The 15,194-nt window shown below is 34.3% G+C and overlaps 2 protein-coding genes across 3 annotated transcripts; both read right to left on the minus strand.

The window, feature by feature from the left end:
* Window positions 1-993: 993 nt before the first annotated feature.
* LOC122569790 (putative ATP synthase subunit f, mitochondrial) lies at window positions 994-1,990 on the minus strand. The gene is made up of 4 exons (XM_043731381.1): window positions 1,776-1,990; window positions 1,607-1,705; window positions 1,225-1,341; window positions 994-1,139 (listed from the first exon to the last, which is right to left on the minus strand). Exons 1-4 carry the CDS (start codon window positions 1,903-1,905, stop codon window positions 1,111-1,113), a joined length of 375 nt encoding a protein of 124 aa, XP_043587316.1. The 5' UTR covers window positions 1,906-1,990; the 3' UTR covers window positions 994-1,110.
* A 685-nt stretch (window positions 1,991-2,675) lies between these two features.
* Window positions 2,676-14,630, minus strand: LOC122568929 (divergent protein kinase domain 1C). 2 transcript variants are annotated; one of them, XM_043729241.1, is made up of 5 exons: window positions 14,181-14,293; window positions 9,455-9,644; window positions 6,183-6,338; window positions 5,101-5,788; window positions 2,676-4,470 (listed from the first exon to the last, which is right to left on the minus strand). In XM_043729241.1, the coding sequence occupies exons 2-5, from the start codon at window positions 9,460-9,462 to the stop codon at window positions 4,240-4,242; spliced, it is 1,083 nt and encodes a 360-aa protein (XP_043585176.1). In that variant the 5' UTR covers window positions 9,463-9,644; window positions 14,181-14,293; the 3' UTR covers window positions 2,676-4,239. The 2 variants fall into 2 exon arrangements, with proteins under 2 accessions (XP_043585176.1, XP_043585175.1); XM_043729240.1 differs by lacking the exon at window positions 9,455-9,644 and having other exon boundaries at window positions 6,183-6,343; window positions 14,181-14,630.
* Between the last annotated feature and the right edge of the window lie 564 nt (window positions 14,631-15,194).

Below are 15,194 nucleotides of genomic sequence, written 5' to 3' on the forward strand. Positions count from 1 at the left end.
ATGGTAAACAATTTGTGGCTATTGCGATATAATGTAGGAATAAATCAGCAATATTTATTTTGCATATTTCATTTGTTTTCTTCCGTATTTCGTTTTCTTGTCATAACTTTTTTATAAGATCTTAAAAGATTTATATTTATATAACATTTTTTTCTTATTTAGTTTCATAAAATATGTATACTGGCAAAGTTTTGTCATTAAAATCTAGATCACCCTGTATAATATGAATTTTTTCAAGCAAAGTATGTATGTTAGTACGAAATGCATTTGAGCATGAATCTGTTCATATACAACTAAAAAATCCTTTAATTAAACGTATGTAAAAAGCTTCTACTATGTACCAAATATATATCTACCAAATATTATATACTAAATTATTGAAATTCACGTCATGATTAAATTTTTTAGTATTGTATACAAACGCAAAATATTATTTCATATTTCGCGCCATTATGATGACCTCGTGACTTTATTTGAATCTTTCCGAATTTTGACACGCTGTAATTTTAAATGTGAAGTTTTATTAGTTTCGAGTATAATTTGGACTGAAATAAGAAGACATCGCATAACAATTTGAGGTACATATTTATTATTTTTCATATTATGATAATGGTTCTCATATATAAGCTACGATTCGACTTAATATATTTTTCTCAAAATGTTGAAAATTTGTTCGTAAAAAATCATCTTGCAAAATTTCAAAATGTAAAACTTGTAAATCTTATTTCAAAATTTATACAATATATTAAGATAACCTTTAATCATAAAAAGCTATAACACTCAGCATATCTTTCCTAGTTGGATAATTTGTACTGTAATTAATACATAAAAAAGTTTTTAAAAATATTTGCCATTAAAACATGTCAATTTTTAAATAATAAAATGTGAACATTAGCAGTAATCTTACCCAGTAAACAAAGGTACTGTTATAAACAAATATTTATTTATAAGATTAAATTCTGTTCTAGGATATTATATACATTACACATATCAAATGTTTAAGCAGCATTTATTTCATATTATAGATTTTACAGATTACCGATATTACTTTTGTTAACTAATACAATATAATAGTACTCTATTTTAACTCAAGATGATTTTAATAATATTTTAATGATATTTATAATTTCTATGTGCCCCTGAAAATGAAGACATACATTATAATATTGTTTCTTCATTATTTTATAACTGTAAATTATGTAAATTTATTATATATAAACTTACTGATACGCAAGTAATTTGTAACATAACCAAATATTGCACCAGCCATAACAATCTGAAAAATTGGTGCCATAGTTGCTTTCTTAGGATGCATATACTTTAACTGCCATCGCCAGTGAGCTGTAAGTTATGACAATTAAATTCTAACATTTCAAAGAAACTAAATGCAAATTATTATAGAGTAAAAATTTAATTGCAAAGGAATCAATTTTTGCTTTATATCAAGTTATATTGAACTTAAAATATAAAAAATATTATTTCTATTTATTTAAAACTAATTTATCTACTAATATTAACGTATATATCAATAATAAGCTAATTGTAACAAAAGTATTATATAATTTTTGAGCCGTGGTAAGGCCACTTTTTTTGATAAAATATCTACCTCGTGAAATTAACGATGCAAATGGTTTGAATCCTTTCTCGCGTCGGCTAATCCATTCTGGTAAGTCACGAAGTTTTACTTCACCAAATGGCGTATCAGCTGTAAAGGCGGATAATATTTTATTAAATCATTTGTAAATTAAATGAATGACAAAAGATGGTAGACTTACGTTTTCCGTAATATCGAGAAGGATCATATGGACCGTGTTTGGCTGGATCATACCCTGCAGGATAATTACCCCATGTATCAAATTTAATTAATTTGGCAAATTGATTCGCCAATTGTTCCAGTGTATTCATTATGAAACAACTAACTTATTGAATACGAATTTTTAGTTACTACGTTTCGATGAATACCTATATGGTACTATATAAAGGTTATATCTGATGCGAGATGTACAATCATGTAGAAACGAAATCCCTAGATATATGAATTAAATATGGGTATAGGAATATAGGCACCGAGCACAAACCTCTGTTTTTAGGGTGAAGTTACCTCCGAGATGTGGGGACACAGTCACGTGGTACTTTGGGGTCGCATTGGCTATTGGTTTGAATATAAACGCGCGAGATTTTAAGAAATTTAAAATTTACATTTCAAGTTAGTTCATTTACAGTCATGAGTTATAACTCAAAATCTATAAGTATGAAAATTGTTATTGCTACTGTTTGGTATTTAGTGTTGCAACTATGCAATGAATTTAGTAAGTTCTACAATATTATTTCGGAAACTGTTATTGTTAACTGCAATATTTATAATAATTTGCTATCTTTGTCATCTATCAAATACTCATTTGTATGGTGCATAATAACGATAACATAATGAATACAAAACTAGTTATTAATCTTATTCAATTTGGAGAGAGAAGATCTATATAGTTTGGTGGTTCAGATTTGAAATTAAAGATGTGCATTAATTTTATTCAATACATGGAATTTAATGTAAACTGATTTTAAAAATTCGATTCACTTTACAAAATTTTTTATTTTGTAATGTACATTTATATTTACATTATCAATGCTTGATCATTAAAGATCTTAATTTAAAGAGTAGGTATTAAATACACATATTTTAAGATAATAATTATTTACTTCCAAAATTAAGATGCGCAATAATTCTTCTACAAAAAAAAAAAAAATATGCACAGAAATTATTTCGTTATTGGAACTTGCCAAATTCTATGATCTGTTGATTAATTAAAGCTTAGTATTAAATTTATAAATAGGTTCTTGCACGTGAAATCTATATCGTAACGAATATAAAAATCTTAGCAACAAAATACAATTCTCTAACCGCTATTTTAAATCGCACTATTTATTATTACAATTAAGTTAATAAATTTTTATTTAATATTTAATAAGTTCTCAAGCCTTACGCGCGAATGCTAAAAATAACAGTATTCTTATATCTATCTTCAAGTTCTATCTAAGCGTATCGAATGTTTAATTTAAAGTACATAAGTAAGGCTACAATTACGTGTAAGGTAGTTGGTATTTGTGCTCGTTGTTGATAATATTATTTCTTTTCCTATTCTTATTACTATCACTAGCCTCTAGTGGTCGCTTATTTTATTATATTCTCCGAGTACAAAGATTATTTGTTTCTTTTCGTTTCTCTGGATTCGTAGAAAGTTAGAAATTTCCCGATTCTTCATTTCAATTTTCGCATATTTTATATTTTACATGGAGCTGCGCACATTTTTTTTAGCTCTCCGAATGAATGTAAATCAATTTCCAGGCTGAGGTGACAATGAAGCTTAACGAACGACTACAAACATCGGCCGTTTAGGGGTTTCTGTTTAATTAGTAAATGCGTGTCGAACATTCTATTAGCTTGTCACAAAAGTTTCTTTCATTTTATAAGGAAATAATAGATGCACAACATTTTTTGTTTCTATTGGAACAAAATGGATCATAAATAATTTAATAAAATAATATAAAATAAAAAATGTTCCTTATAAAACGAAAGAAACCTTTGGGACAACCTAATACTTATACCGTTATTCGAACGACAGCGAGATTTAATTTCGTTCCATTAACTTCATAGTCATTCTAAAATCGTTAGTACCTTCATGCTTCAAAAATTAATGTATTTGTTAAAAATCGCTCGTGTAAAATTTGGTTTATTCGAAACATTATTACGTATAAGAAGAATAAATAAACTGTACAATAAATATATGTTCATTGGTTGGTACCTTTAAGTACGCGTAGACATTCGAATAAATTTCATTAATCTTTCAAGAAGTATATTAAATCGAAAAGTTAAATTATGATAATGTAGGGGCTGATAAATTCTAAAAATAGATTGAATCTATTCATTTCCAGATATCATACTCCTCGTAGTTTAATATGTCCAACGAATTTCTTAAAAAATTGCAATAGAGTTAATTAAAACAACGAATTTCTCTCGTTTTATTTACAAATTTTTCATGAAATTCATCGAAAGTATCGTTCTCATATTTATACCTTCGATCGCTAATATGTTCTCGTGTAATAAAATTCTTATAAATTTCAACAATTCGCCCTTCTAACAACAGCCTTTGATAATTCGATCGAATACGTTTGAAAATATACCTATCTGTTCACGAACGAGGATCCTTTGGATTCTCGTGATTTTTCCGAACTAAAACGTTTCTATACGGAAGCAGCAACTTCTTGTTCCATTTCGTGCAGCATATTGTATAGTCGTGTCTTCAAATTATCCGAAACTGCAGCACGTGGTAAATGTTCAATGTCACTGGCTGGATTCGCGCATTGTCGTAAAAGAACGGCCAGTGTACTGGTGGTGTGCTCCGACATGAGTAATCCAGGAATTATGATAGTCCCCGAGAGAGTCCAACCGAGAAATATTTTCTCGCAGATGATCTGAAAAATGTCATAGTCGTTCGTTTTAATTTGCTCCCATAAAGTGCATTTTGATACATACGTATGTATTTCATCGAACAATTTTTAAAATTAAGCTTCATAAGTTCTACAATTCATGTACATTCGTGTTCGATCTCAACTAAAACCTTAACCAATGTGTTATGTATTGGCCTGGCAACTAAGTGATTGCGGATTTTGTCATTAGGTGGTATTCATAAAATCCGTAATTACTTAGTTGCCAACCCAATACATAGTTACAAGCCGGTGCAACTCGATTTCAATTTCAGTTAGTTCATAACTAAAAAGATCAATATATATTGTCGATACACTGCCTCTTTTAGCATGACAAATACTTTCAATTTCTTACAGGAAATAAATGTTAATATTAGTTTTATGAGTTGACCCTGCTACGATCTTCAAACATTTTATCAGAGATCAATGTTGCATTTGATCTAGATTTGCAATCAATTTTAACTGGGTAAAGATTTCCAATGTTTCAATGTTTTATTAAATGTATAGCACCATATTTGACATGGTTTGCTGCAGTCTCTTTCGAACTATACCGTAAAAGGATTAACTTAACTCGATCTCGTCATTTATCGAATTAATCTTATTATCTCTGGTAATTACTTGTAGATTGTTGTTGGCGACCGGTGACTCGCATCGTTTGTTCTTCGAGCAGAAGGACCTGCAGTCGAAGTAGTCGCAGTCGTCGTGTTTCTCGCAGTTCTTCCCGTCCGCGGTGATACGGCTGATAATCGTTTTAGGAAACACCGCGTCCAGGTCGAGGAACTTGAGCTTCTGTCCACCGAGAGGCAAACCGAAATGGTTTATCTTCACATCGCACAGATGGATCGGCTCAGGAAAGTTGGTGTCGAGTTCTTCGAGCAGGTCCAGGATCATCACGGCCAGCTTCAATCTTTTCGCCCATTCCGGTTTCGAATCGGACAGAGCAAGGATTGTCGTGGGTGTTTCTATGGGTCGTACGTATTCGACCGCGTAGAAGGTTCCGCATGTGCCAATCAGCTGTGGAAAAATGTCCCTGTCCTCGTACAGTATGCTCATCAGGTACTCGTTCTCTTGTAACAGCGGCCAGAGATTTTCCATCTCGAGCTGTCGCCTTCTGGGTTCGGTCTCGACACGATGCGTACGAAGTCGTGCAAGCCTCTCTAATTGATGCTGCGACAGCGTCACGTTCAGCTTGCTAACGACCAGATCTTTGATCATGGTGTTGAAGTCCGTCTCAGACGGGAAATGCTTTATGCCAGTCGCGTCCGTCCAGAATAACGTCTCGTACTGCTCCATCGGTGTCTTCGTTCTGAAATCAGAGCCCTCGTTTCAAATGTCTTCGTTTTTGAACGATTATTTACGGTCGCATCGATCGCTACAACATTACACTTTCTTCAAATTGCCTAGACTCTAAACAGTAATTTTGCAACTCCAAAGTAGGCTTTTTTTTACTAGTTTTTAGAAAATAGAATACGTTTCTATTGGTTTCAACGTTTCAACAAAATTTGTAATTTACTCTTTACTTGATGTTTCACGAATTCTCTAAGTTTCTACAGTCTTACGAAATTTGTAAATGATTTTTCGATCGTTCCGTCGAATACTGTATTTCGAGAGTACCGTAAAATCAGAGAATTCCTTGATCCTAGATGTAAGCATCGAATTTTTCTCTGTGACATATATATTTGCAAAGGAAGGGAATAAACCTTGAGGCTTTGAACACAAGTCGGGTCGTCTCCCAGTGGGCCGAGAAAACCGCTTCTTTGCCAGCGTGAAGAGTTTCGCATGCGAGCGAGTGAATCCCTCTTTCCGAGCATAGCGGGTCGCAGAGAATTCCTATTGCAGCTCCTTTTTTGTGCGTGCTGCACTGAAATGAAAATTATGATCAGGTACCGTAAGAATAACGTTCGCATCGTAAAAATTCCCTTCAAGGGATACGATTAAATTATCCTCAATTTCTTTTTACTCTTCTGAAATTCTGAAACATTTTTACAGCATGATCTTGTTACCAGCTTGGTGTTCTCCTTCTCATATTTTTCTTTATTTTTCATTGATTTACAGTATTTTTACGAGCATCCTTTCGGCTGAAGGGTTACGTAAAACGTCAAACCGGGACAGGGAACTCTTAAAGCAGTTTTATGACACGGGGCGAAATTTCTCGTAAACCAGGCTGGGCCACTTTCCAACATCCTTTAAGATATTAATTTATTTCGTTTAACAATGTATGGTTTATTTCAAGGGTGGCCTCAACGATATGTAAAATGTCTCCTTTAAATTGTACTTCTTCTTTAAGATATTTCAATATTTACAAATTTCTATTTAAATATATTTTAACGTATTGCCTCGCTACCCGCCATATGCAACACAGTGTCAATAGTTGTATTTTCATGCAATTAAATAATCCGATGAAAAATAATCTACTTCAAAAAGATACGTCCGTGTAATTGAGCTTAACAAATTAAATTTCTACTGATTATTTTAAAAAGACGACAATTGAAATTAAAAGGCGATGTCAGGTTAAAATTAACCAGGTGAATACTCCAATATTTTTGCTGTTCTCATCTACCGCAATGAAAGTTTCAATTGCGCAACCCAATTATTCTTACATTTTGATAATAGAAATTTTTAATTAGCCGGAAGTCGAAATTTACAGATTATTTCTTACAATTGTCCAGCGAAAGTTACGTATACATTCAAAATTACCGTTTCCTTCAAAGAATTGATCTCTCGTACGATCGAAACCGGTAACTTTCACGAAATAAACATCAAACGCATTTTTCTCCCGTTGCTTCCGATTTTACTTTGAAATAAAATTTCCGGACAAGTACCAATGAACTAAAGAAGAGAATCTATTGCCTTGGAATTCCCGTTTATCTGAAGGAACACGTGAGATCGTAGTCACGTATCGTCTCGTCTGTCCCTCAATGAAATCGAACGACTTTCATTCAAGATATTTCCACGTTCGTCGCAACGTGACACCGATATTTGAATCGATCAAGTCGATCGGCGTGTAAAAGTCACGGTTTAAGGGATATCCCGTTGGCGAAAAGCGCCTCGGTTAGCTTTAAGTATCGTATAAGTTTCTTTTCTTACATTCATCGCGGACTCGTGTAAAACGGATTCCTTTGTATCTGTATAATCTACATGTACAGGATGTGTTACGTTCTTCGTTATGTATTTTGCTTTAGAACCCATTTTAGAATGAAGTAAGGTTATTGTAAAAGCACGTTGCACACAGGGGGTTTCTTGAAACAGAATGAAGGAATATCGCGAGACTTTGGCCGAGTAATGGGTTAGTTTTCTCTTTGAGTCACGTATACGTGATATGTATACAGGGTGAGACATTGCAATTGTGTATTTAAAAGGATTTCTTTGTCTTTGGAAGTGTAGGAGGACGTAGTCAGATTTAACTGAGCGAAGAATATTAAGATGTAATTCCTGTATTACAAATATCTCGACACGAGGCTCAACATTTTGAGGCATGTAACAGTAATGTTACATTAAATTTATTTATTTTCTATTAAAATTCTGTAAATTGTTACATCAAAGGATAGAATGATAAATCTTTCATTCTATGTTTCAAAAGCGATATTTACGTGTCCTTTTAACTAATATCGAGAACAAGGACATGGAAAGTAAAAGGAGACAACTGTATTGCAAGTTATACACAAATCTTTTTAAAATATCACTTTTGGAATATAAAGGCAAACATCTACTTTGTCGGGAAGCTTTGTATAGTGCTGAATATTAAATATTTCGAAATAGCAAGGCGTTACATTTTAGTACATTTAGTAGCTTTATCAAACACATTAAAATTGTTCGAATTGTTATATCTCTAAAATTATCTTGCATTCGTTTATACGTAATATATTTATTCTTCTATGTTCCTATAATATTCTATTCCTGCAAAGAAATGTGATATGGTTTAAATATCGGTTGTCTCCTAAGAAGAAGCAAAATCAATAATAACCTTAAGCTTTGTAAAGTTAAGCTTATCTTGCAAAAACCGAAATTATCGACGAAACTTTCTTTACGATTAAGAGAAGCAACAAAGATTTTCATCTTATGTAATTATCCAATAATGTCTTGTTTACAGAAAATTTACCTTTTTAGTTATGTTTTCACGTTCGAGTATACGATTTAGATAAATTACAATTAGATTGTAGGGGTAATAATTTTGAGCCATGTTAAGATCTTTACGATGTTGATAGGAAGCATGTTTTGATTTATCATCCTGATAACTGAGCTTTTCTACGTTTAAACACCCTGTAGATGCAAGTGCAAGACAAAAAGGCACGATAAATTGTCCATCCACAAACAAAGTTTCAAGGTATTTGCAATACAGCTCTACACAAACGAAGGTTACTACAGGAACTCGTTTATGCGCGACAGCATGACCGATCTTTATATTACCGAATATTTGTTTTATCATACGATGATCAATTACACGTGTACTCGCGAATATTGACATTGCGTATTCATTAAAGATTTCATTACGCTGATTTAATTGAACGTCTTGTACCTCTACCTTGTAATCCATTAAACATATTTGACAGCATCATCATTTAACCAGTTGTAGATTGATTCACCTGCGGTATTTTATGTTGTCTTTACGAATAATACATATATACAAGATGTATATCAAAATTTCATTTTTGATGACCATTAATAATTAATATCTTATACTATAATAAAATAACAATATTATTATTATTATCGATCTATCGGGATCTATTGGAATTCATCAAAGGTAAAGAAAAAATTATACAAGAATCACGATTACGATGATCGTAAATATTTTTTAATCGATCGTAGGAGATAGTGTGTTTAATGTAAAATTACTGTTACACCGATCAAAATGTTAAACCTTGTCACTTTGCAATATTTCATATAGGAATGAAATTTGATAAATTTGATTATTTTCCTATCGCTACTATCACTGGTATTTTATAAACGTTATAAAAAGACCGAAATTTACCATGACATTTTTCTTCACTGTACGTTCGTCCTCTTTCACGATATCCCTGTATTTACGTACGTACTACTTTTTGCCTACTACTCCAAGTTCACAAGGAAAGAAACGCTAATCCTTATTGTCGTCCCAGAACCACAAGTACGAACACTCGAGAAACAGGCAACCAGAAGGAGGTTCTCGTTCACCGCGAGAGCTAAAACAAATTACGGTGCCACCACGAAGTGCTGATAAAACAAATAAAATAAGTAGAAATGAATCTTCAACGTGCAATAGCGCTGTCAACAATGAGAAATGTGTTAACAATACATTTGCCGCTGATCACGTACAAATGTATATTTAACTGCTCTTCACATAAAAAGATACCGAATACTTTTTCGGTCGTAGAAAGTTTCTTCGATGAGTAATTTTAAATTACGTATTATAATATAATCATTAAATTTTTTACGTTAATCTTAAGTACAAATTCAATACTTTTTCCCAGGCTCTGTATATTGCCATGATATCAGCCATAATTTATTATTACGGTACATCTATTGGCTATTGAAAAACTGCAACAAGTTTTACTTTGTTTAATATCGTATAGTATAAGGTGAATGAAATAATGACTTACAACGAAACGATTAAGAAATAAAAACAGTGTAAAATATTTAATTTGAACAGCACAGGACAAGAACTTTCTTGATTTCGAGCAACTTGTTGGATTCTCAACTGTAGGTGACAAATCCAGGAAATTTCACAAACAATCAAGTAAAGAATCATGTTTGTAATGTTTAACAGACACCATTTGTTGTATCTTAAAATTGTTTATGACGTTCGTTGCATTTATTCATTTGCATTAAATATCAGCAGGTGATCCAATATCACTTAACGTAATTGGCAAGCAAGTGAAAATATGCACAAACGTGTACCTCCACGTGAAGTCCGTCAAACAGGATGAGGAAGAATGTTTTAAATGTTTTAATCGCAAAAATAAGAATTTCGTGGGTGGACGGACGATTCATGTCGTCGAATTTTTACGTTCGATCCGTAGATGTTGGGGCATCGTTCGGAATAAGAGCAATAAAAGTGAATTATTCTCTTGCTGCGTGGGCGATGCTTGCGTTACATACAGGCACGCGTGTATTCGCACACGTATAACTAGTTTCACGTGCGTATAACCGGTACAACACACGTTTGGGTCTGTGCATACTGTAGACTATGCACAACGATATTTTTAGTCGTCGTGACCGCCATGATGAGAGGATTTCTCGAGTAGAGGCGGATCCCATAACATGCGTGTCACGCGCCTTTATGCACCGTAACGTCCATGTAACGTTTCGGATGAACTTTTTCGAAAGCCATCATCCTATCTGGGCCAAGTTTATACCAGCCGAGGTCCCACGTTTTTTCGCGCATTTTCCTATGCATCCTGGGATAGAAAAACGGAGGAATGTTAGGATTATTTTGTTCCGGGGGTAATAAAATTTCTGCGAATCACGAGCAATTTCAGTGGCGTTCCATGGAGTTCTGCCGACTAGCAAAGGTTTTGAATACAGATGGGAAGTACCAGGAAGCGATTCTTCCGGGATTTGGTGAAATTCCTTTCACCTGTAGATGGGAAACACCCTTCCTAAATACGTAGAAATTACGTCTTTGAATTCCAATCCCTCGAATTTTTATTTTCGTTACAGAAGATCGCTAACGTTTCACTTGACAAACGATTGCATAATCTGATAAAAAAATTATGAGATAAGCACTTTAGAACCTTTTCAGGCTCGTTGAAAGAGTAGAACAGTAACAAAATTAGGCTCTGATAAACGATTCGTTTTACCTATGGTAATTTGGTCAAATACAATTAATGGGAAAAACGATATACCAAACAACGTAAATATTAGTAAAATAGTTTCAGGAACAAAGGTCTTTGCATACTTCATGTTATGACATATTATGAGCAATGCAGCGATATTTTACAATTATCAAGGTTAAGGAATGAGCTTTATCTACATATGAAATAAATGGATTAAAATTCATAAGCATGATATATCGTTCATATAGCGTCGGAATATCAAGATTACGGAATAAATTCGGTATAAGTAGTTCGTGCTGAATGTTTTGAAAGATGTTGAACGATCTATGAGTCACTATCAAGTTTAAGCATACATATAACGTTGTACTATATCAGTGTTGTAAGATAAATATCGCCGATCGAACATAATATCTCGGCGCTTAAATTATTCAATAACGTACGATCAGCATTTATAATTTTATTTCTTATACTTGTACAATACTACGAGTGGAAAACCATTAAACGAGAGATAATTTAACACAAGGATCATCCGGAGACATTTTTTCGCGACCTCGCGTGCGTTGGTAATGCATTACGTAAACATTTTCGTTCTTAATATTCCAGCATGATGATAGTGTGGCTTGAATGTAATGAGTAGTGACACTAAGCTGGCATTCGATGCTTTACCACATCGATGCAACCACTCTCTCGGCAAATTTAATTTATAGCCACGTTCAATTAATGTTTTTTCTACCACCGGAGAATATTAATCCACTTATAATCAGCGTTTTATATGGTCAAAGAAAGCTGTGAACGATCGCAACAAGTGCACGAGTCATCCTGAATTATAAATTTACATATACAGCGACTAACGAAAGTATTTGAACGCTTATAGAAAGCTTTGACGAATATGTACATATATTATGCGCGTCATACGAAACGTTCCGCATTTTCATTAGCAGTGTGATGAATAGACCGTGAATTTTTTTGCCATCTTTAAAAATATAACTGAAGAAATGAAATCGAAACAGCGATTTGTTTATTAAATATTATAGTAAATATACTACTCTGGATATTTCATATATATAGTTTCGCATATTATGTTCAAAATTTTACACAAACGCTTAAAAATTGTAACGCAGTAACTCAGTGGCTCGACTCTCGCGATTACGTTGACAAAGTTTGGAAAAGGAAAATGAAACCGAAGGTGTACATAGAAAAATATTTAAGTAGTAATTCATTGTTCGTTATATTAATATTGTTATATAATAAAATGATTATTCATGCCCTATATTACTTTTTCAACTAAATAGTAAGCAGTTTGTATCTTCGATACACATTTTTAAATTGGTTCCAAATTTGACCAACGTCAGTATCATAGTCGTATCTCGTTACAGTGCACTAGAAAATTTGAAAATGTTTTATACAATACACGCATAGTATATATGTATATATGTAAATGTTTCCTATGGTAAGTATTCAAACAATTTTCGCGAGGAACTATTGGGATGAGAAGAATAAACATAGGCGATTAAAATCGTTGTTAATATGTTCATTTCATACGTCCTAGACTTAAATCAACACGCAACACTTTTGCGATATATATATGTGTGTGTATAATAGATGTGGTACTGCTCGTTGATACATGACTCATTGTCACGTGTAATGGAAATTGTGCTGTTTAGAAGTTTCATCGATCAACTTTATAAATCGAGAAGTACAGAAAAATGATGACGTTAAAAGCACTGTTTTCTAATTATCAATTATTATTTTCTTACGACGAATGAACTTATAGAAGTAATCATAACTCATTTGTTTCTAAAGAATTGAGCATCGATCGTGTATACTCATATAATGAAATTCATTCTAGGAGGCTCGATTAAAGATCGCGAAATTTTGAACAAGTTTCACAAATACAGAATGAATTTTGTACGAAAATTTGTTTTTATTCGTTTACATATGGCTCAGGTAATGGAAGTTTGACGAGCAGCGAACGTGATATAAAATCGAATTCCATTGCAGCCACGTGCGTTGAACGTTAATCCACTTATAATGTGAACATAACACGGTGAAAATCTCTTAAACTGTGCTTAAGTGAATATTTCTGACGACTATAACAGCTGCACGAAGGACGCGTTAAAGCGATTATAAATTGTAAAGTGAATCACAGGCGAGATAAATCGAGCACCTTATCTTAAAATTTTTTTAATTTCCTACAAAGACGTGAATATTATTATGTAAACGCGCAAATATATCATCAACAACAATTCTCAACTTCTATGAAACGCATAAGTGGCGTAATTCCGCTGTATAACGAATATTATCTTCCTCAATCTCGTATATATATATATATACATATATACAATCCCGCGATCATTTTTCACAAAAATCCTAAACAGTTGAGAAAGGAATATTTCATATGTTGCCCCATTCATCGTCGTCAGTTTGATAGTTTGAAAGACTTCCCTTCGAAAGGCCTATTCATAGATGATTTTATTTTTCTAGGAAACCAGTCAAATTCTAAGGGCACATTCAAAAGAATGTAAATAGACGGTCTGTAGAGACGGGAAAATTACCCCCTCTACCTCCTAATCCTCGCAAGATCTCGCAAGTTTGTTTGTTTCTATTTAGTAAGCACTACGCAAAGGTCGACAACCAGAAGGCTTGTAACGACGTAAACACACAAAGGTAAGGATGGGAAAATTTTCTTTCCTAGATTCGTAGGTACACACGTGAAATTGGCTCCGTACCGTGCTACAGAATCAGTTCGTTTCGTGCACGTTGGGAGAGCGCGTGCGTGCCCGTTTGTTCGGTCCCTGTCCCTTTCTCTCTACCCTCTTACGGTTTTCACCCCTCCGCGAGCGTGACCCTAGCGCGACCTGTCTATACGATCTCTGCGTACGGTGCGTGAATGTCGTGTGTGATATAGTTGTGCACGGTGAAACGTGTCTCGAAAGGACTCACCACGTTGGATACGTGCCGCCAAGCTTCAAGGTTCGTGCACATAATACCCCAGTGAAGGAGCAGGTAGACAACGAGGACCATGGTCGTGAAGAGAAGCATCGTGATCACCTTGTAGTGGTACATGAAACCAGGCAATCGTCGGACGTTCATGATCTTGAGGTTTTCTTCTGTTCAGGGTAAGTCGAAGAATATTTATCACGTTTCTTCTGTCCTCTTTTTTCTCTCTTTCGTTTACTCGCTCCGAGATATTCGTCAATATCTGCGATGTCGTCGTTCGCGTTCGATGTATCCCTTTCTTTACCAGCTGTCTCGTCGACGACGTCCTCGACGGCGCATCGTGAGGACGTCTCGCGTTTAACCTGTTCGCGACTCGCTCATTCGCTTGACTCTTTTTCCGAGCGTTGTCCCGACGACACGATCGTCGTCCGACCGGTGCCGTACGCTTGTGGCAATGCGGCATAATCTGCGGCACATGCGAGCGTCGCGACGCCGCGCCTCTCGCGGCGAATCTTCCGATAGCGACTGTTGCGCAGGCTCGTATTCATTTAGACTAGTTCACGGAAAAATTCGAATTTCGCTCGATCACCGTTCGCACACTGTGCCGTTCTTCCGCCAACCATTCCTTCGTACAGTCGGTGATTTAATATTTTGGGGACGGGGAGAGCGATGGGGTAAAGGTTAGAACCGTTGAGAGGTTATTTTCGAGGTGTTTTCATACGATGTTTGTGTAAATGACGCGAACTCGGCGATTTAATTTAAGATTTGCGTATACGGACAGATTCCTCGATGATACTCGTACGTTCTCTGATGTAGGCGAAGCTGATTGGTTATTTTGATTGGAGAGTTTTCCTTTTTGTATCGATTATTTGTGTGAAAAAAGCCATACGAGTCTTGCTTTACGTTGCTTGATATAACTGGTTTCATGTAACGTTTAACCTCCTTGAGGGTAAATTTATCTAAATTAGATAATATTTACTTGGATCATATTTACAGATATTTGATGACTTGAATCGA

This window comes from Bombus pyrosoma, linkage group LG7 (genome assembly GCF_014825855.1).
Source record: "Bombus pyrosoma isolate SC7728 linkage group LG7, ASM1482585v1, whole genome shotgun sequence".
In the NCBI taxonomy this organism is placed as follows: domain Eukaryota; kingdom Metazoa; phylum Arthropoda; class Insecta; order Hymenoptera; family Apidae; genus Bombus; species Bombus pyrosoma.